The following is a 23,481-nucleotide window of genomic DNA, read 5'->3' as shown; positions in this document are numbered from 1 at the left end:
TCTGTGAGTACAACTGTTTCAATTTCTAGCTTCCACCAACAAGTGAGAACTTGTGACTGTCTTTCTGTGCTGGCTATTTCACTTAACATAACGTCCTCCAGTTCTCGTACTGTTGCAAATGACAGGATCTCATTCTTTTTTATGGCTGAATAGTATTCCATTGTGTATATATACACATTTTCTTTACCCATGTCTGTTGATGAACACTTAAATTGATTCCAAATACTGGCTATTATGAATAGTGCTGCAATAAACACGAGAGTACAGATACCTCTGTGATGTACAGATTTCCTTTCTTTTGGGTATACACCCAGCAATGGATCATATGGTAGTTCTATTTTTAGTTTTTTTTAAGGAATCTCCATACTGTTCTCCATAGTGGCTATACTAATTTACATTCCCACCAACTGTATACAAGGGTTCCCTTTTCTCCATAACCTTGCCAGCATTTGTTATTGCCCTCTTTTAGATAAAAGCCATTTTAACCAGAGTGAGACAATACCTCATTTTAGTTTTGATTTGCATTTCTCTGATGATGTTGAGTACCTTTCATATACCTGTTAGCCATTTGTACACCTTCTTTTGAGAAATGCATATTCAGATCTTTTGCCCATTTTTTAATGAGATTATTAGATTTTTCCTATAGAGTTGTTTCAGCTCTTTATATATTCTGGTTACTAATTCCTTATCAGACGGGTAGTTTGCAAATATTTTCTCCCATTCTGTGAGTTGTTTCTTCACTTTCTTGTTTCCTTTGCTGTGTAGTTTTTAATTTGATGTGATCCCATTTGTCCACTTTTGCTTTGGCTGCCTGTGCTTGTGGGGTATCACTCAAGAAATTTTTGCCCAGACCAATGTCCTGGAGAGTTTCCTCAGCTTTCTTGTCATAGTTTCAGGTCTTAGATTTAAGTTTTTATTCCATTTGTGCATGCTTTTTGTATACAGTGAGAGATAGGGGTGTATTCGTCTGTTTTCATGCTGCCAGAAAGAATTGCCTGAGACTGGGTAATTTACAAAGGAAAAAGGTTTAACTGACTCACAGTTCAGCATAGCTGGGGTGGCCTCAAGAGACTTACAATCACGGCAGAAGGCGAAGAGGAAGCAAAGCACCTTCTTCACAAGGTGGCAGGAAGAAGTGTCGAGCGAAGTGGGGTAGAGCCCCTCATAAAACAATCAGATCTTGTGAGAACTCACTCATTATTACAAGAACAGCATGCAGGAAACCACTTCCATGATTCAATTACCTCCACTGGGTCTCTCCGTTGACACATGGGGATTATGAGGATTACGATTCAAGATGAGATCTGGGTGGGGGCACAAAGCCTAACCATATGAGGGGTCTAGTTTCATTCTTCTGCATACGGATATCCAGTTTTCCCAGTACCATTTATTGAAAAGAATATCCTTTTTCCAATGTATGTCCTTGGTGCCCTTGTCCAAAATGAATTTACTGTACATATATGAATTTATTTCTGAGTTCTCTGTTCTGTTCCATTGGTCCATGTGTCTGTTTTTATGCCAATATTATGCTGTAATTTTATTGGGGTCTGTCTCTTGTTAGCTCTAATAATATTTGCTTTGTATATCTGGGTTTTCTAGTGTTGGGTGCATATATATTTACAACTGTTATATCCTCTTGTTGAACTAATCCTTTTATCATTATACAGTGACCTTCTATATGTTCTTATACTTTTTGTCTTGAAATCTATTTTGTCTGATGTAAGTATAGCTACTCCTGCTCTTTTTGGTTTCCATTTGCATGGAATATCTTTTTCCATCCCTTTATTTTCAGTGTATGTGTGTCTTTATAGGTGAAGTGTGTTTTTTTGCAGGGAGCAGATCACTGGGTCTTGTTTTTTCATCCAGCCAGCCACTCAATGTCTTTTGACTGGGCAGTTTAGTCCATTTACTAAATGTTATTATTAATAAGGACTTACTCCTGACATTTTAAAATTTGCTTTCTTGTTTTATGGTCTTCTCTTCCTTCTTTCCTTCCTTCCTATCTTCCTTTTTGTGAATGTGACTTTCTCTGGTGGTATGTTTTAATTTCCTTTTTTTTTTTTTTAAATTTTCTGTGCATCTATTAATTTTGTTTGTTTTTTGAGACATGGTCTCGCTCTACTGCCCACACTGAAGTGCAGTGGCACAATCATGGCTCACTGCAGCCTCAACCTCCTGGATCAAACAATCCTCCTACCTCAGCCTCCCAAATAACTGGGACTATGGGCATGTGCCATGATGCCAGGCTAATTTTTATTTTTTATATAAATGGGGTATCACTATGTTGCCTAGGCTGGTCTCAAACTCCTGGGCTTAAGCAATCCTCTTGCCTCCTGTTTTCTGATCTGATCTGAGGTTACCAGGCTTGCAAACAACATCTTAACTGATGACAAGTTTACTCTCATTACAAAAACAAATAAGCAAAGAGAAAACTGATAAAAACTTTACACTTTATCATCTTTTCCCCTGCTCTTTAATTTTGTTACATCTATTTATATCTTATTATACTGTATATGCCTTTACAAGTTGCTGTAGTTATTATTATTTTTTATCTGTTTATTTTAGTTTTCTTACTCAAGATGAGCAGTGCGCACACCACAATGTCTGTGTACTTACTATTACCAGTGAGTTTTGTACCTTCAGTTGATTTGTTATTGTTCATTAACGTCCCTTTCCTTCAGAATGAAAAACTCCCTTTAGCATTTCTTATACTACAGGTCTGCTGTTGATGAAACGCCTCAGCTTTTTTTTTTTTTTGAGACAAGAGTTTCCTCCTGCTGTCCAGGCTGGAGTGCAATGGTGCGATCTCAGCTCACTGCAACCTTCACCTCCCGGGTTCAAGCAATTCTCCCGTCTCAGCCTCCTGAGTAGCTGGGATTACAGGCGCCAGCCACCATGCCCGGCTAATTTTTTAATTTTTATTTTTAGTAGAGATGGGGTTTCACCACGTTGGCCAGGCTAGTCTGAAACTCTTGACCTCAGGTGATCTGCCCGCCTCAGCCTCCCAAAGTGGTGGGATTATAGGCATGAGCCATCACGCCCGGCTGCCCCTCGGTTTTTGTTTGTCTGGGAAAGTCTTTATTTCTCCTTCACATCTGAAGCATATTTTCACTGGATATAATATTCTGGGATAAATGTTATTTTCCTTTAGCACTTTATATATGTCATGCCATTCTCTCCTAATCTGTAAGGTTTCCACTGAGAAGTCTGCTGCCAGATGTACTGGAGCCCCATTGTATACTGTTTCTTTTCTCTTGCTGCTTTTGAGATCCTTTCTTTATCCCTGACCTTTGGGAGTTTGATGATCAAATGTCTCGAGGTAGTCTTATTTGGGTTAAATCCGCTTGGTGTTCTATAACCTTGCACTTGAATATTGATATTTTTCTTTAGGATTGAAAAGGTCTCTATTACTCGCTCTTCAAATAAACTTTCTATCCCTCTCTCCCCTTCTACCTCTTCTTTAAGGCCAGTAACCCTTAGATTTGCCCTTTTGAGGCTATTTTCTAGATCCTGTGGGAGTATTTCACTCTTTTTTCTTTTGTCAACTCTGTATATTTTCATATATCATGTCTTCATGCTAATTCTTTCTTCTGCTTGATCAATTCTGCTGTTGAGAGCCTCTGATGCATTCTCCAGGTTGTCAATTACATTTCTAACTCCAGAATTTCCTTTGATATTTTACCATTGTTTTGATCTCTTTGTTAAATTTATCTGATAGGATTCTGAACTTCCTCTGTTTATCTTCAGTTTAGTTGAGATTTCTCAAAACAGCTGTTTTGAATTTCTGAAAAGTCACGTAGCTTTGTCTCTTCATGTTTGGTCACTAGTGCCTTATTTCGTTGGTTTGGTGCTGGATCGTCTTGATGTTTCTAAATTTTCAGCGATGTCTAAGCACTGAAGAGTTAGGTATTTATTCTATTCTTTGCAGTCTGTACTTGTTTGTACCTGAACTTCTTGGGAAGGCATTCCAAGTATTCAAAAGGAATTGAGTGTAATGATCTCAATTCTTCAGTCACTGCAGCCATCTGCATTAGTGGACACTCCAAGCCCAGTAAGACGTTTTTTTTGTTTTTTTTTTTTAAGAGACAGAGTCTCACTATGGTTGCCCAAGCTGGAGTGCAGTGGCTATTCACAGGCACAATCCCACTACTGATCAGCACAGGAGTTCTGACCTCCTCCATTTCCAACCTGAGCCAGTTCACCTCTCCTTAGGCAACCTGGTGGCCCCCCATTCCCAAGAAGCCACCATATTGATGTCGACCTTAGTGCAGACACCCAATCAGCAGAGCACATTACAGCCCAGAGCTCCTGAGCCCAAGCAATCCTCCTGCCTCAGCTTCCTAAGTAGGTGGGACTACATGCACACACCACCACGCCCAGCAAAACTGTGACTCTTGCGAACTCACAGAGGTACTGCCTTGGTGAACTTGGGTAAGATCTGGGAGAATTCCCCGGATTACTAGGCAGAGTCTCTTGTTCTTCTCGCTTACTCTCCCCCAAATAAATGAAGTTTCCCTCTCACTCTCTCTCTCTGTGCTGAGATTCTTAAGAGTTGGGGTAGAGGTGATGCAAGCACTCCCATGGCCACCACTGCTAAGACTGTGCTAGATCACACCTGACAGTACTGGGTCTCACCCAAGGCATGTAGAGACTAATTCCTGTCTATTGTTGATGTTTACTCAAAGCCCAAGGGCTCTTTAGTCAGCAAGTGATAAATCCTGTCAGGCCTGGGTCTTTTATCTTCAGGGCAGCAGCTTCCCTTCTAGTCAAAAAATTTTTTGTTGTTTTTAAATGGGAGACTTGAGTTTTATTACTCAAATCAGTCTTCCCAGAAATTTGGAGGCTAGGGTTTTTCAAGGATAGTTTGACAGGCAGGAGAATGGGTGCTGCTGACTGGTCGGGGATGTAATCATATGGATGTGGAAAACGTCCTTATGTGCTGAATCCACTTCTGGGTCAAAATTTTTAAATATTTTTAATAAGCAATAGATTCAAAGAGTTCAAATTCTCAAAAAATAGAAAATAATTAACACTCCTGTATATAGCCAAAAGAACTGAAAGCAGGATCTCAAAGAGATACCTGTACACCTATATCCATAGCAGCATTATTCACAATAGCCAAAAGGTAGAAACAACGCAATCGTCCACTGATATATGAATAGATAAACAAAATGTGGTATAAGCATACCTCAAAGATATTTAGGGTTTGGTTCCAGACAACTGCAATAAAGCAAATATCGCAATAATGCAAGTCACACAAATCTTTGGTTTCATAGTGCACATAAAAGTATGTTTATACTAGCCTGGGCGCAGTGGTTCACGCCTGTAATCCCAGCACTTTAAGAGGCCAAGGTGGGCAGATCACATAAGGCCAGAAGTTTGAGACCAGACTGGCCAACATGTTGAAACCCTGTCTCTACTAAAAATACTAAAAAAATTAGCCAGGTGTGGTGGTGCGCACCTGAAATCCTAGCTACTAGTGTGACTAAGCCACAAGAATCACTTGAACCCACGAGGTGAAGGTTGCAGTAAACCGAGATTGCACCACTGCACTTCCAGCCTGGGTGACAGAGCAAGACTGTCTCATTTAAAAAAAAAAGAAAAAAAAAAAAAAAGGATGTTTATACGATACTGTAGTCCATTGACAAGAGTTGGTTTTTCTTTTTTTTCTTTTATAGAGATGACGGTTAATGTGGCCCCAGCTGGTCCCAAACTCCTGGCCTCAAGTGATTCTCTTGCCTTGGCTTTCCAAAGCACTGGGATTACAGGCATGAGCCACTGTGCCCAGGCCAATATACTGTAGTCTATTAAGTGTGCAATAGCATTGTATCTTTAAAAAAAAAAAAAAAAAATCCATATACCTTAATTTAAAATCACTTTATTGCTAAAAAAAAGCTAATGATTAATTGAGCCTTTGCAAGTCTTAATCTTTTTGTTGATAGAGGGTCTCACCTCAATGTCAATGTTGATGGCTACTGACTGATCAGGGTGGTAATTGCTGAAGGCTGGGGTAGCTGTGGCAATTTCTTAAAATAAGACACCAACAAAGTTTGCTACATTGATTGACTCTTCTTTTCATAAAAGATTTCTCTATACCAGGAGATGCTGTGTGATAGCACTTTACCCATGGAACTGCTTTCAAAAGTAGAGTCAAGCCTCTTAACCCCTGCTGCTGCTCTGTCAACTAAGTTTATGGAATATTCTAAATACTTTGTTGTCATTTCTATAATGTTCATAGCATCTTCACCAGCAGTAGGTTCCATCTCAAGAAAACACTTTCTTTGCTCATCCATAAAATATAAATGGATGAGGAGTATTTTTCTTTTTTTTTTCTCTCTACCTACTGTGTCCCAGTCTTCTTCATTTAAGAAAAAAGTGATACATGATATGGGGATTAAAATCAAGAGCATCATTGAACTTCACCTTCCCTCCAACCAGTTGCCCCAAACTCCCCTGCCCCCACCCTTTGTGTTTCCAATTCCTTCCTTACTGAATGAAGAACTTAATCCCAAAAGCCCTGGCACAAACTCTGGGTTCTCTTTCCCTAGCTTCCCCCCTCTCCCTGTACCCCATTCCTAGAAGGGCAGGCACGTCAGTTTGAATGCATGGGAGAGCCCAGAGTGGCGACAGAAACAGGGGGAAAGGCACTAAGGAATACAGTGCGGTGCAGTGCAACGAGGGCTCCCATAGCCTGGGGTACCAAAATGGGGCTCTGAGGCCACAGGAAAGGACACTGGTGCCCTTGAGAAAGGAGACCCAGCAGCCTCAAAATCCTCTCATGGTGCATAATCACTGCTTGATTGCTTGCCCTTCTGGCGCCAATTACAGAACCACACTCAGATCACATCCTTCTAGAGCCCAAGCTGCTGGGCAATGTGACTGATCTGCTGCAGTGTGGGTTTTGGGCGCCGCAGGAATACATTCTCCAGGTTCTCAATACTGGTTCGCTTTCTCTTTCAGGCCTGCAGGAGGGTTTCGGCTTTGCATATCTCCTGAATATTTTCATTGTTGTCAGCTTCCTCCACCCACTTCTGCAGCAAGGGCCGCCACTTACACATGTTCTTGAAGCTAAGCTGTTGAGCCTCAAAGAAGCAGATGGTCATTTGGCTGAACACATTTCCAAGTAGAATCCCCAGGGTAAGCCCCACATCGGCCTGTGTATATCCCAGGATGATCCTCTTCTGCTTCAGGAGCTTGGCAAATTGCTCAAGTTCTTTCTGCAGAGCTTTGAGATGTCCTGGGACTGGATGAGGGGTATTTTTTATCCTAAGATTGCAGCAATTCAGTCACATTTTCAGGCTTTAGTTCTAGTTCTCTTGTTATTTCCACCATATCTGTAGTTAAGTTCTTCAAATGAAATCTTGAGCCCCTCAGTCATCCATGAAGGTTGGAATAAAATTCTTCTAAACTGTTATTGTTGGTATTTTGACTTCCTCCCACGAATCAAAGACAGGGTCTTGCTCTGTCACCCAGGCTGGAGTGCACTAGTATGATCATAGCTCACTGTAAACCTTCAACTCCTAAGCTCAAGCAATCCTCTTGCCTAAACCTCCCAAGTAGCATGTGCTACCACAGCTGGCTTTTTAAAATTATTTTCTGTAGAGACAGTGTCTCACTACATTGCCCAGGTTGGTCTCAAACTCCTGGCTTCAACTTCCTCACTTCACAAATGTTAACAGTAACTGGAATGGTGAATTCTTTGAAGGTTTTCAATTTACTTTGCCCAGAACCATCACAGGAATCACTATACACGGTAACTACAGCCTTATGAAATGTATTTCTTAAATAATAAAACTTGAAAGTAAAAATTACTACTTGTTCCTACGGCAGCAGAATGGATGTTATATTAGCAGGCATGAAAACATTAATCTCCATGTATATCTCCATCTGAGCTCTGATGTGACCAGGTGCATTGTCAATAAGCAGCAATATTTTGAAAGCAATCTTTTTACTGAGCGGTGGGTCTCAACAGTGGGCTTAAGCCCATATTAATATATTCAGTACACCATGCTGTAAACAGATGAGCTGTCATCCAGGCTTTGTTGTTCCATTTATAGAACACAGGCAGAGTAGATTTAGCATAATTCGTGAGGGCCCTGGCATTTTCAGAATGGTAAACGAGCACTGGCTTCAACCTAAAGTCACCAGATGCATTAGACCCTAAAAGAGAGTCAGCCTGTCCTTTGAAGTTAGGCATTGACTACTTCTCTCAGCTATAAAAGGAAGTTGTAGAGGATATTTCCTTCCAATAGAAGGCTGTTTTGTCAACATTGAAAATCTGTTGTTTAGTATACCCACCTTCATCAATTACCTCAGCTAGACATGCTAGACAACTTGCTGTAGCATATACATCAGTACTTTTACATTATGGAGATGGCTTCTTTCCTTAAACTTCATGAACTAATCTTTGCTAGCTTCAAGCTTTTCTTCTGCAGCTTCCTTATCTCTCTCAGCCTTCAGAGACTTGAAGAGAGTTAGGCTGGTTTAGACTTTGGCTAATCCTAATGTTGTGGCTGGTTTGATTTTCTATTCAGACTACTAAAATTTTCTCCGTATCAGCAATAAGGCTTTCACTTTCTTACCATTCATGTATTCACCAGAGTAGCACTTTTAATTCCTTCAAGTTGCATTAACAACTTGGATAACTGGCACAAGAAGCGTTGCTTTCAGCCTATCTGGGCTTTTGATATGCCTTCTTCACTAAGCATAATCCTTTCTAGCTTTTGATTTAAAGTGAGAGATGTGATTTAAAGTGAGAGATCTTCTTTTCACTTATATACTTAGAGGCCATTGTAGGGTTATTAACTGGCCTAATTTCAACACTGTTGTGCCTCAAGGAACAGGAAGGCCCGAGGAGAGGAGACAGACAGGAATGGCCAGCTGGTGGAGCAGTCAGAATATAAACGTTTATCAATTAGGTTTGTTGTCTTATATAGGTAAGGTTCATGGCACCCCAAAACAATTACATCAATGACCACTGATCACAGATCACCATTACAGATATAGTAACAACATAGAAGTTTTGAAATACTGTTAAGAATTACCAAAATGTGACATAAAGACACAAAGTGAGCATATATGCTGTTGGAAAAATGGTGCCAACAGACTTGCTCAATGCAGTGTTGTCAAAAAACCTTCAATTTGTAAAAATTCAGTATCAAAAATTGAGTAAAGCTTATAAGCTTTAGTAATTCTTGCAATATTTCAATATTTTTCATTATTATTTTATCTTTTATGGTGATCTTATATCACTAATTTAGTGATATAAGACAATGCACGACATGATCAGTGATCTTTGATGTTACTATTGCAATTCTTTAGGTGCCACAAATCACATCCATATAATAAGAACACAGGCATGCCTCATTTTATTGTGCTTTGCTTTACTGTGCTTCTCAGATACTGTGATTTTTACAAATTGAAGGTTTGGGGCAACCCTGCATAGAACAAGTCTATCAGCACCATTTTTCCAACAGCATGTGCTCATCTCTGTGTCAGCATTATTAAGCAATAAAGTATATTTATAAACTAACGTATACACAGTCTTTTAAGACATAATGTCATTATTGTACACTTAGTAGACTACAATATAGTATAAATATAACTTTTATATGCACTAGGATACCGAAAATTTTGTGATTTGCTTTATTACGATATTTGCTTTATTGCACTATTTGCTTCGTTGCAGTGGTCTGGAACTGAGCCCACAATATCTCCAAGGTATGCCTGAATTATACAGCTTAAAAAGGAAGGAAATTCTAACATGTGCTACAACACAGATGAACCTTGAGGACATTATGCTTAGTGAAATAAGTGAGTCACAAAAAGAAACACTACTATATGATTCCACTTCTTTGAGGTACCTAGCCTAGTGTTAAGTCAAATCCATAAAGACATAAAGTAGAATAGCGGTTGCCAGGCACTAGGAAGAGGAGGGAATGAAGAGTTGCTGTTTAATGCATACAGAGTTTTAGTTTCCTCGAGATGAAAAGAGTTCTGGAGATTGGTTACATAATAACGTGAATATACTTAATGCTACTTAAAAAATGGTTAAGTCTGTAAATTTTATGTTGTGCATATTTTACCACAATTTAAAATAGAAAACAAAAAACCTCCCTCCCACTGGTATCTAGCCATCTCCTAGTTCCCATATGACCCACTGTCTGTAACTTTTACTTATCCAGAATTTCCTTATGCATTTACAAGTAAATATAAGCAAATCAAACAACCATATACATTGTTCTATATTTTGCTGTTTTCACTTAACAATATATCTTGGAATTCTTTCACAGAAATCTTCATGATTTAAGAGCAACATTTTAACAAGAACTTTAATATATGAAGGAAAGCTTTAATATGACAGAACTTACCAATATCTGGTAGACATTGCCCATTATAAGGGTACCAATTTCCTTTTACAGTAAAGGGACTTTTCCTGTTGCTTGTTGAACCAGTTCCCAGCTGCCCATTACCACCAAGTCCAAAAGAGTAAGTTCGTCCTGATGAAGGAACAAAAGCAGAAGTGTGCTGCCTAGAGTAAAATAATAGAAAACCTCAGACTTAATGTTACCTTCCAACAATTTACAATGACAAAAGCAGAGAAAATATCAAAAGAGGTAATTTTTCTTTTCAAAAAATAAATTAATAAAACCAATTGTAGTTCCAAAGCTTCTGTACAAATATTCATTAACAGCCTTAATCTATAGAATGAATTCTGCATCACATAGACAGGCTGCAGGAGCATGGTCCAGAAAACTTCCACTAATGTTTAAATTTTAAACGGCCTGGGTCTATACTGAAATCCCTTACAATAAACGATTCAGCACCAGAGTAGCATCTAACTATGTTGTTCAAGGAAGTCCCCACTACTCCCCTTGTCAAGTTCTAGTCCAGAGCTGTGATCTATGAAAGTCCTCCATTTGGGTATCACCGAGAAGTTTTAGGCTAAGAAATGGGAAGTAATCTAGTACCAATCAGAAGATTGTTATATACACTTATGCATGACAGAAACAATGTTCCTTTCTTCTGAGGAAAGTAATCTCTATATGTATGCACCAAAACTCCTCTGGAGGTACTATAGTGAAAGCAAACCTAAGAAACCACAGATCTGAAGCTAAGGATGACCCACCAATCCACTCTCAGTAAACCTATCCAACTCCTCAGAAAAAGTCTCCTTAGGCAAGCCGGGAAGTATTTCATTGCGTACCCTATCCATGAGATGGTTTTGCTAAGGGGACATGGCATCTCCAGGTCTCACCCTTGTTTCTATCAGGTCTTAGATCTTGTCTCTTGCCCTAAACCTTTTTGCCATTTGTGGCATATTGTTTATAAAAGTGGCTGAAATTATCCCTCTAACCATACCCATATCTTATGCAATATGACTGTCACAGTTGTTCCCAGCAAGACTGGAAATCTCTTTCTCCATGTCTTAAATCCAAGTCCTAATCTATAGCTTGCTTTGGCCAGCAGAAACAGCAATGTCTCAGTTCCGAGCCTATGCCTCACAAGTGGCTTTATACACTCTTTCTCTAACTTATCTTTAGGAATTCTGCTCTACCATCATAAGAATAAACCAAGGTTAGCAGCTAAAGGATGATCTACAATCTAGAACAGAGACAAACTGTCCCAGCTGAGGCTATCCTAGACTCCCAGCTCCTAGCCAGATCATCAACTGATGATCTAAGTCAGCTAAGATGAGAGCAGCCCAGTTAAGCCCGGCCAAAATTACTAAAACAAAGAACTATTAGCTAAATAATTATTTTAGGTCACTAGGTTTTGGAGTCGTTCTGTTTAGCGATATAAGCTAACTAATACATTACCCAGATTGGCAAATTCTTTCAGGGTAGCTCCAAAGTCAATTCAAACTAACAGCTTTGGTTTTCAAATTTCTTTTGTTTTTGCCAGGTGGAGTTCTCTTTACAACGTGGCAAACTCACATATGCTATTTTAAAGGGGTTTTGATTCAAGAGTTTTCAAGTTAGCTAGTCTGCCAGATTACTACCCTCCCTCAGGAAGCAGCCATCTCAAAGGAATGTATTAATAGTTTGAAAATTACTGCAATACTATTTTATTAAAACTCCTCCTCACACTGGCCTAATAAAGCACTGGTTCTTAACCCTGGCTGCATATTTGAATCATCTTGGGGTGAATCTAGGTAAAAATATATATTTTGGCCAGGCGTGGTGGCTCACGCCTATAATCCCAGCACTTTGGGAGACCGAGGCAGGTGGATCATTTGAGGTCAGGAGTTCGAGACCAGCGTGGCAAACATGGCAAAACTGTCTCTACTAAAAATACAAAAATTAGCTGGGCACGGTGGCATGCGCCTGTAGTCCCAGCTACTCATCAGGAGGCTGAGGCAAGAGGATCACTTGAACCTGGGAGGCAGAGGTTGCAGTGAGCCAAGATTCTGCCACCGCACTCCAGCCTGGGCAACAGAGCAAGACTCGGTCTCAAAAATATATGTATATATGTGTGTGTGATTATAGTATAAAGTGGGGTTCAGAGCCACTGCATGAACAGAACTACCTTAAGCTCTAGATTTGATGTAAGAGCTCGAAAGCACTTCATTATACTACTAGAATGTAAACTTTTTTCTTTTGGATCGTCTACTGATGGACTGACATTTTGGTAATCTTGACTGCTTCGTTCAGGAGGTTTTTGACAATGATTGAATAAGGAAATAATACATATTTCTTTTTAAAAATTTTTATTATTTATTTATTTTTGAGATGGAGTCTCACTCTGTTGCCAGGCTGGAGTGCAGTGGCATGATCTTGGCTCACTGCAACCTCCGCCTCCCGGGTTCAAGAGAGTCTCCTGCCTCAGCCTCCCGAGTGGCTGGGACTACAGGCACGTGCCACCATGCCCAGCTAATTTTTGTATTTTTAGTAGAGACGGGGTTTCACCATGTTGGTCAGGATGGTCTCGATCTCTTGACCTCGTGATCTGCCCGCCTTGGCCTCCCAAAGTGCTGGGATTACAGGCTTGAACCACTGCACCCGGCCCAATAAGATGTCAAACTGATCAATACCAGATACCTACTTACATTTCCTGTTTAGGTCAAGTCCTTAGATCTCACTCAATAGTCGAAATTCTACCCCAGATCCAACAGTTACATGAATAAAACTGCTGAAAAGAACTGGTTTACAGAGCTAAGAGTAACTATTCAAATCATGTATTACAGAGCTAAGAATAACTATTCAAATCATGTACACTTTGGCTACTAAGAATTACAAAACTGGATAACATTAAATCATCTGTGATATTTCACAAAGGACTAATAAAGTATGTCACCCAAAGTGATTTAAATTCACCACCCTGTAGTATTAAGCATGCATATTCCCACCATAGCCAGATGGTGGTTGGGCTGTATATTATATTCCCCATACCTTAACTTTAGGTTTGGCCATATAGTTTGCTTTTGGTCAACGAGATTTCAGTGAATGTGATGCAAGCAGAAGGCTTGAAATGGAATGTACAGTTGAGTTTGCCTTCTTGTGCATTTGTCTCCATCAGAAGAATATGCACAGGCAGCCCACTGCTCCTCTGGTATAGTCCCAAGAACAAGATATGTAACAAAGCCACTCTAGCTGAAACACAGCCTGAGCAAAGTCACCCCAGTGAAGAGGCAGCCTGAAACAGAACTGCCCCAGTCAATCTCTAGCCTAAATAAAAGCTGCTCCAGATAGCCGAAGGCCTGGCTTTACTGAACCACAGAAAAAGAAATAAACATTTACTATTATATGTCACTGACATGTTGTTTGTGCACAAGAGACCAATACAGACATTATAAATTTTATGTAAATAAGTTTATTTATTTATTTTTTTGAGACAGAGTTTTCGCTCTGTTGCCCAGGCTGGAGTGCAGTGGTGCAACCTCAGCTCACTGCAACCTCTGCCTCCTGGGATCAAGCGATTCTCCTATCTCATCAGCTTCCCCAGAAGCTGGGATTACAGGTGCACACCACCACGCCTAGCTAATTTTTGTATTTTTAGTAGAGATGGGGTTTTTTTGCCATGTTGGCCAGGCTGGTCATGAACCCCTAACCTCAAGTGATCAGTCTGCCTCAGCCTCCCAAAGTGCTGGGATTACAGGCATGAGCCACCACACCTGGCCTATGTCAATAAGTTTAAAATTAGGCAAAATGAAAAAAATTCTTAGAAAAAAATTAACATTCACATAACTGACTCAAGAAATAATAAAAGCTATCTCATAGCCACTAAAGAAACTGAAGAATGTTTTTTAAATTCCAAAAAATAAAATGCCAGGCACAAATGGTTTTAATGACAAGTTGTGCCAACATTTCAAGCTGTTCTGTTACCAAAAATTAGAAAACAAAGGTACATTCCTCAATGTTATTTTATCAGACTAGAAAACCTTCATAATAAAACCTGGTGAAAAGAATAATAAGAAAAAAATTATAGATCAAGTTCACTGATAAACAGAAATATAAATAATAGTCAACAGAATATTCACAAATCAAACTGAGCACTAAACAAAAAGGATAATACTAGACCAAACTGAAGTTATTCCAGAAAAACAAAGCTGTTAACTAGAAAAAAAAATCCATCAATATGCCATGTTAACAGATTAAAGGAAAATCATAAATCATTTCAATAGATACAGAAAAAACAACATTAAAAACTTAACATCCATTCACAATAAAAAAAACTAAGGATTAAAGGGAAATTACTTAGTCTGATAGAGGTTATCTACAAAAATCTTAACAGCAAACATGATACTTAACTGTGAAATACTGAAAGTTTTCCCACAGAAAGGAAACATTATGTTACAGTAAACATTATAATGGTGTCCTAACCAGCACATTAAAACAATTATATAAACACGTTAAGTATAAATAATAGAAATAACAAAACAAAACTGAATTGACTCACAGATGGTATGACTATGTACATGAGTAAGTTATTAATAAGAGTTTAGCAAGGTGGTTGTATTTAAAATCAATATGTAAATATCAACTATTTCTACATGCCAGTGATTCCTCAGAAAGTGGAAATAAAAATATAATACCATTAAAGACGCACCTAGGAATGGAACTACGAAAAGATATACATGACCTCTATGATGAAAATTTTAAAACATTATAAGACATAAAAGAAGTTCGGATGTTGATTATTAGAAAAGTTAATATTACAAAGATAACAACTTTTCCCCAAATTAACCTAGAGATTCAATGCACTACCAATCAAAATCCCACAAGGCTTTTTTTATTTTTTATTTTTTGAGAGAACTTCACAGACCTATGCTAAAATTTATATGAAAGTAATAAAGGTCACCGTCAGCCAAAGCATTCTTTATTTTTATTTTTATTTTTTTTGAGATGGAGTTTCACTCTTGTTGCCCAGGCTGGAGTGCAATGGCACGATCTCGGCTCACTGCAACCTCCGCCTCCCGGATTCAAGTGATTCTCCTGCCTCAGCCTCCCCAGTAGCTGGGATTACAGGCATGTGCCACCATGCCCGACTAATTTTGTATTTTTAGTAGAGACAGGGTTTCACCATGTTTGTCAGGCTGGTCTCAAACTCCCGACCTCAGGTGATCCACCCGCCTCGGCCTCCCAAAGTGCTGGGATTACAGGCATGAGCCACCGCGCCCGGTCCAGCCAAAGCATTCTTAAAGAACAGAAGAATAACAAGGAGTTACTTTACCCCAAATAGAAGAAGTTATTATGGTGTCTATACAGTGTTTAGTAGCACAGAGGCAGGCATATAGATTGAAAAATTAGAGATCACAGAAAGATATCCATGCACATATAACAGCTTATGGCAACAGTGACACCATACAGTAGAAGGGTGAAGAATTTTCAAAAATGGAGCTAGATGGGGATTCTTGGAAAATCGTGGAATAAGAAGCACCGAGAATCTGTTTCCCACCTGGACAACAATTACACTGACAGAATCTGTCTGACAGAACCATTCTGCAACTCTGGAGTCTATGCAAGGTTTGTTATTTCCAAGAGAAGAGTTGGATGGCACATTCTGGTTAATTTCAATTTCAGATCATAGCATGGTAGCAGTTACCTACTCCTTACTCCTGTGTAAGGCAGCCATGAACAGCTTCCAGAAGCAGCCTGTATGCAACTTGTAGAAGCCAGGGTGGGCAATAACGACTTTGTCTGTTTTAGGAACTGGTGCCCTGATCACTGATTGGTGCTTCTGATCACCAAGGTGCAGAAAGGCAGGCAATCACTGTTGTATACTCTCCCATTCTGGCTAAAGAGACTTCCAAGGAATTCAAAGGGCTGATGCCTTTCTCTTTTTTTCTTCCACTCTCCTTCCACCCCCACCTTTCATTTTTTTCTTTGTTTCTTTGGGGACCCAGGCATTTAAGGTCTAGAATATCAAAAAGCAACCACATTTACGGGTGAATTTAGAAAGTCACTGTGCATTAGCAGGGAAAGGTATAGGCTAAGAAAAGATCTGCAAAGACCTCATTTTTATACCTCAGGGTGACTCCTGACACAGAGAAAACCTACAATAATCAAAAACCAAAAATCAGCAAACTCTGGCAAAGGGGGAGAATCTGATTTTCAGTTACCATATTATTAGAGTTAAATGTCCAGTTTTCAAAAAACATCACAAGGCATACAAAGTAGTAGGAAAGAGTGGCCCATTCAAAGAAAATATAAGCCAACAATAGAAACTACCCCTGAGAAAGGTCAAATGGTAGACCTAAAAGACAAAGACTAAATCAAACATCCTAAAGATGCTCAAAGAACTACAGTAAGTCATGTAAAAAGAAAAAAAAAATGTATGAACAAAATGGAAATATCAATCAAAAAGAAAAACTAAAACAAAATTCTGGAGTTGGAAAGTACAATACCTGAAATAAAAAATACACTAGAGAGATTTGAAAGCAGATTTCAGCAAGCAGAAGAAAAATCAGCAAATGTAAAGATAGGACAGTTGAAATTATTGAGTCTGTGGAACAGAAAATCTTAAAAAAAGTGCAGACAGCCTAGGGGAACCATAGGATACCATTAAGCAGACCAACATAAGCACTGTAGAATTCTCAGAAGAATAGAGCAAGAAAGAGATAATCTGAAAAAGTAATAGCCAGAAACTTCCCAAATATGGTGAAAGACATGAATCTAAACATCCACAAGCCCCAATGAATTCTACGCAGGATAAACTCAGAGACCAAAGACACACGGTTCAATCAAAATGCTGAAAGACAAAGAATCTTGAAAGCAGCATGAGAGAAGCAGGTTGTCATACACAAAGGATTCTCAATAAAATACTTAAAAACTGAATTCAGCAGCACACTAAAAGGGATACATACTATGACCACAACCAAGTGGGAGTTATTCCTGGAATGCAAGGATGGTTCAACATATGAAAATTAATATATGTAATCAATGTAATATATCAAATTAACAGATTGAAGGGGGAAAAGACACACACAATCATCTGAATTGATGCAGAAAAAGCACTTGCTTTTCCTGTAAGATCAGGAATAAGGATGCCTGCTTTCACCACTTCTATTCAACATAATCTTGGAAGTTCTAGCCAGAGCAATTTTGCAAGAATAAGAAATAAAACGCTGTGTGCAGTGGCTCATGCCTGTAATCCCAGCACTTTGGGAGGCCAAGGTGGGCAGATCACCAGAGGTCAGGAGTTCAAGACCAGCCTGACCAACATGGAGAAACCCCATCTCTACTAAAAATACAAAATTAGTCGGGTGTGGTGGCACATGCCTGTAATCCCAGCTACTCAGGAGGCTGAGGCAGGAGAATCACCTGAACCCAGGAGGCTCACCTGAACCCAGGAGGCGGAGGTTGCGGTGAGCCGAGATCGCACCATTGCACTCCAGCCTGGGCAACAAGAGCAAAACTCCATCTCAAATAAATAAATAAATAAAAGGCATTCATTCAAATTGGAAAGAAAAAAAAAATCTCTGTATGCAGATGATATGATCATATATGTAGAACACACTAAAGATTCCACACAAAAATTGTTAAAACTAATAAACTTTGCAAAGCAGGAGGATACAAAATCTACACACAAAAATTAGTTGAATTTCTATACATTAACAATGAACAATTTGGAAGGAAATAAAATTTTATTTAAAACCTATCATAAAGAATAAAACACTTAGGAATTAAGAAGAAGGCAAAAGATTTGTAAAATAAAACTAAAAAATACTGGTGAAAGAAATTAGAGACAAATAAATGGAAAGAAACAACATGGTCATGGACTGGAAGACAAACTGTTAAGATGTCAATGCTACCCAAAAGAATGTACAGACTCGGCCAGGTATGGTGGCTCACGCCTGTAATCCCAACACTTTGGGAGGCCGAGGAGGGCGGATCACCTGAGGTCGGGAGTTCGAGACCAGCCTGACCAACATGGAGAAACCCCATCTCTACTAAAAACACAAAATTAGTCGGGCGAGGTGGCACATGCCTGTAATCCCAGCCACTTGGGAGACTGAGGCAGGAGAATCGCTTGGTCCCGGGAGGCAGAGGTTGCAGTTAGCCAAGACCATGCCATTGCATTCCAGCCTGAGCAACAAGAGCAAAACTCTGTCTCAAAATAAATAAATAAATAAATAAAATTCAAATAGATCAAAGACCTAAATGTAAAAGGTAAAACTATAAAACTCTAAGAAGCAAACAGGAAAATGCTTCATGACATTGGATTTGGCAATGATTTCTTAGATATGACACCAAATGCATAGCCAACAAAAGAAAAAATAAACAAACTGGACTTTATACAATTTTAAAGCTTCATGCATCAAAAGACACTATCTATAGAATACAACCCACAGAATGAAAGAAAATATCTGCAAATATCTGATAAGGGATTAGTATCTAGAATATATAGACAACTCTGAAAACTCAACAACAACAAAACAACCGGATTCAAAAATGGGAAAAACACTTTAATTGACATTTCCCCTAAAGATGTACAAATGGTCAACAAGTATATAAAAATACGCTCAGCTCACTAATCATTGGGAAAATGCAAATCAAAACCACAGGAGATAACATGTTACACGTATTAAAATAGGTATTATTTAAAAAAAAAGAAAAAGGCAAAACGAGAAAATAACAGTGTTGGTGAGGATGTAGAGAAACTGAAACCCTGTACACTTTTGGTGGAAATATAAAACAGGGCAGTTACTATGAGAAACAGTATGGCAGTTCCTACAAAAATTAAAAACAGAATTGCCATATGAACCACCAATTCCACTTCTGGGTATATGCCCAAAAGAACTGAAAGTGGGGTCCTGAAGGGATGTTTTTATATTCATGTTCATAGCAACAATATTCACAATAAGCTAAAACACAAAAGTAACCCAAGTGTCCATCAAAAGATGAATGCACAAGCAAAATTAGCATATACACACAATGGAATGCTGTTCAGCCTTTTAAAGGGAGGAAATTCTGACATATGTAGAAGGAAATTCTACAACATGGGTGAATCTTTATGACACTATGCTAAGTGAAATAAGTCAGTCACCAAAAGACAAACACTGTAAGATTCTGCCTATATGAGATACCTACAGGAGTTAAATTCATAGAGACAGGAAGTAGAATGGTGGTTGCCACAAGAGGCTATGGAGAATAGGGAGTCATTGTTTAATGGGTATAGAGCTTCAGTTTTGCAAGATAAAAAGAATTCTAGAGATGAACGGTGATGATCGTTTCACAATATTAATGTACTTAATACCATGCACTGTATACTTAAAAATAGTTAAGATGATAAATTTTGTTGTATTTCCCACAAAAACTTTTAATGGTGCTAGGGTAATTGACTATTTATATTTTTAAAAAGTTGATTCCTTACTTGAACATTATACTGTCCTCCACAAAATAAATCAACTTCAGATAACTTACAGACCTCCATGTAAAAGGCAACACTATGTTTCTGAAGATAACAGAGATGATTACTTTTATGCCTTCAGGTAGGAAAATATTTCTTAGGAAATGAATGGCACTATTAAGTAAAATATTAATAAATTCATCTACATTAATATGTAAAACTTCTGTTCATCAAAAGACAACAGAATGAAAATTACAAGATAAGGCAAAACATGGAAAGACATCTGTAAAACATATGCCCAATAAAGAACTTTTATCCCTGTATTGAGAAACATTATGAACTTGTATCTACACTATATAAATAACTACTATGAATCAATTTTTATATCCTGAGGAAATGTAAGTGGCCAATAAACATATGAAAAGGTACTCAAGTAAGTCATGGAAGTGTATATTCAAATTATGAAGTAATAATAAATATCCAAGAAATTAGCAAAAAGTCTGACAATACTAACTGGTGACAAGTACAAGAGCATCAGGAATTCTCATACACTGCTAATGGGGATATAAACTGGTAAAACCACATGGGAAATATGGTTTAACCTACAAAATTCAAATCAAGTGTCCTCTATAACCCAGTAATTCCACTCTGGGTGTATATGAAGGTTAACATATACCATATAATAAAAGTGCAAAGCAACATTATTCATAATTGCCAAAAACTGGCAACATGCAAATGTCCATCAGCAACAGAATGAGTATACTACAAATGTATAAAATTGAATAAAAAAATTAATGAGGCCTAATGATGCAGAACCATAACTACATAAAAATCATGAAAGTCTGATGTTAAGAGGAAAAAAAGAATCACCAAAGAATACTTACAGTGTGATTACATGCATTTGAAGCTAATAGTTGATAAAACTAAACTATTGTATAGCTATACATACAAGGTAGAAAAACATTAAGCAAGGTGATCAAAATTAAATTAAGTGGTCAAAAAAGGTACATTTTGCTACTTGGGAGTCGGCTCAATTTAATTCCCCCAAAGATGAAGCTCAACTCAAAGACTCTTCTATTTATTCCCAAGACCTAAGAATCAACAGATGAAGCTCAATGTCAAAGACTCTTCTGTTTACTCCCAAGAACTCAGAATAAGGAGAATTAGGAGTTTATTGGTTTAATTATACCAATCAAACTTCCGTCACATTAATTCTGTCTTAATTAACTGGTCGATCTCTTCACCCTTTAAGTAAAAAAGGTAAGCCTGGGCAACATAATGAGACTTTGTTGCTACTAAAAATTAAAAAAATAAAATTAGCTGGGCATGGTAGTGCATGCCTGTAGTCCCAGCTACTCAAGAGCCTGAGGCAAGAGGATCACTTGAGCCCAGGAGATTGAGGCTGCAATAAGCCATAATTGTGGCACTCCAGCCTGGGTGACAGAGCAAGACTCTTTCACTCCAAAAAGGAAAGAAAAGAAAAGAAAAAAAGGTGGAAAAGAGAAAGAAAGAAGCCTTTCGAGTGTGATATCAACTGCAATAAATATAATATTACATGTACACTATTAACATCTTGCCTCAGCTAAATCTGTTCAAGTAAAGATAAATAAAATAACAGTAAAAAAGATGTTTCTCCTGTTACTATGACTCCTCAGTGGCAAAATAGGTATTTGGGGGCAGAATGTGTTTCCTCAGATTATTAGGATCTCTGAAACAATTCAATAAGCAATCCCTAAACAACTGCAGTTTAGAGACCAAAATGCTCTTTTATATAACACCTTACCGTCCACAAGCAATCTGAGTGACAATGCTTCCCATAAGTTCAAAAACTTTCCTTGGGTTTATTTCATGACTGGTAGAATTATGGCCCAACTGACCATACCCTCCAGCTCCAAAAGTAAACACTCCACCTTCCTAAAAAAAGACAAAACCCCTTATCATTAGAAGGCATGATAAAAGAAAATAACTGATCTCCAGAAAAATAAGTCCAAATCTTTAACATAAACTCAGTTTTTTCTCTTCTAAGAACTGTCTTCACAATTTAACAGACAGACAGATGGCTCTTTCAAAGTAAAATGTCATAAAACTACGAGAATTCCAGGTAATGGTGTTTTCACCGTTATAAAATATTTAGACACTGAAGAGATACAAATAATTATTTATTTGCATTGCCTTTCATTATCATTATACTGTCTTGCTGAATTCCACATACATATATATAATTTCACAAAACCTAAATGTGGTATCATCTTCACTTTTCAAGGTAGTTACTGCCTTACATAAATGCGCTGCAAAAAGAGTACATGTAACCAGAGTGCATAAATAGAACAATTTTTATTTATTGATTTATTTTTTCAGACAGGGTCTTGCTCTATCACCCAGGCTTGAGTACCGTGGCATGATCATGGCTCACTGCAGCCTCAACCTCTTGAGCTCAGGTGATCCTCCCACCTCAGCCTCCTAAGTAGCTGGGAGTGCAGGCATGCACCACCACATCTGGCTAATTTTTTACTTTTTTGTAGAGATGGGGTTTTCCTGTATTGCCCAGGCTGGTCTCGAACTCCTGGACTCAAGCAATCCTCTTGCCTTGGCCTCCCGAAGTGCTGGGATTACAGGCATGAGCCACTGTGCGTGGCCTTATAGAAATTTTTAGCATACAGTTGCTATAATATACAGATGTCTTTTAAAAAACTCCTTATAAAAACATATAACTGAAGCAGGTGGATCACTTGAGGTCAAGAGTTTGAGACTAGCCTGGCCAACATGACGAAACTCTGTCTCTACTAAAAATACAAAAATTAGGGCCAGACGTGGTGGCTCACACCTGTAATCCCAGCACTTTGGGAGGCCAAGGCAGGTGGATCACGAGGTCAGGAGATCGAGACCACCCTGGCTAAAAAGGTGAAACTCCGTCGCTACTAAAAATGCAAAAAAATAACCAGGCATGGTGGCACAGACCTGGAGTCCCAGCTACTTGGGAGGCTGAGGCAGGAGAATTGCCTGAACCTGGGAGGCAGAGGTTGCAGTGAGCCGAGATCACGCCACTGCACTCCAGCCTGGACGACAGAAAAAGACTCCGTCTCAAAAAAAAAAAATTAGTTAGGCATGGTAGTGGGTGCCTGTAGTTCCATCTACTTTGGACGCTGAGGCAGAATCACTTGAACCCAGGAGGCACAGCTTGCCATGGGCCGAGATCATGCCACTGCAATCCAACCTGGGCGACAAAGCGAGACTCTGTCACAAAACAAACAAACAAAATATAACTAATTATATAACTAAACTATAACTAAATTAGAAGTTCTGTATGGAAAAAATCTGTGATAACACAATCACAATTAATATTCTTCAGTTCAACTGCTTTTCTTCATAACTGTAGCTATATATGCAACTTTATATCCTGCTTTCATCATTTAATAGCGTTACTACATACTGTTATATGAGAACATTCATTTTTCTTTTTTTATCACAGAAAATTTCAAGCAAATACACAAGGTAAACAGAAAATATAGTAAATCACCATATAACCATCACTCAGTTTCAATAACCGGCAAAAGGTTGGTTATTTTGTTTCACTGGTGTCTCCCTTACCCTTTTGGGGGTATTTTCAAACAAAACAAAAAGAACTTGAGTACTTTAAAGCAAATTGTGGTCATCAAATCATTTCACCCACAAATGTGTATCTTCAACAGC

General features: G+C 38.5%; 1 protein-coding gene and 1 pseudogene across 12 annotated transcripts in view; both read right to left on the bottom strand.

The window, feature by feature from the left end:
- Positions 1 to 23,481, bottom strand: part of HERC4 (HECT and RLD domain containing E3 ubiquitin protein ligase 4) — a 154,391-nt gene that overhangs the window by 83,540 nt on the left and 47,370 nt on the right. For all 12 annotated transcript variants that reach the window (XM_054523391.2, XM_002820893.6, XM_054523396.2 and 9 more), the window contains 2 exons: positions 21,575 to 21,705; positions 10,371 to 10,531 (listed from right to left, as the gene is read on the bottom strand). In XM_054523391.2, coding sequence (XP_054379366.2) covers positions 10,371 to 10,531; positions 21,575 to 21,705 — 292 coding nt within the window. The remainder of the gene's footprint in view (positions 1 to 10,370; positions 10,532 to 21,574; positions 21,706 to 23,481) is intronic.
- On the bottom strand, positions 2,723 to 10,359 carry LOC129048473 (POU domain, class 5, transcription factor 1-like; annotated as a pseudogene).

This window comes from Pongo abelii, chromosome 8 (assembly GCF_028885655.2).
Source record: "Pongo abelii isolate AG06213 chromosome 8, NHGRI_mPonAbe1-v2.0_pri, whole genome shotgun sequence".
NCBI classification, from domain to species: Eukaryota; Metazoa; Chordata; class Mammalia; order Primates; family Hominidae; genus Pongo; species Pongo abelii.
The sequence above is the reverse complement of the archived record's forward strand: the minus strand, read 5'-3'. Positions and strand labels throughout refer to the sequence as shown.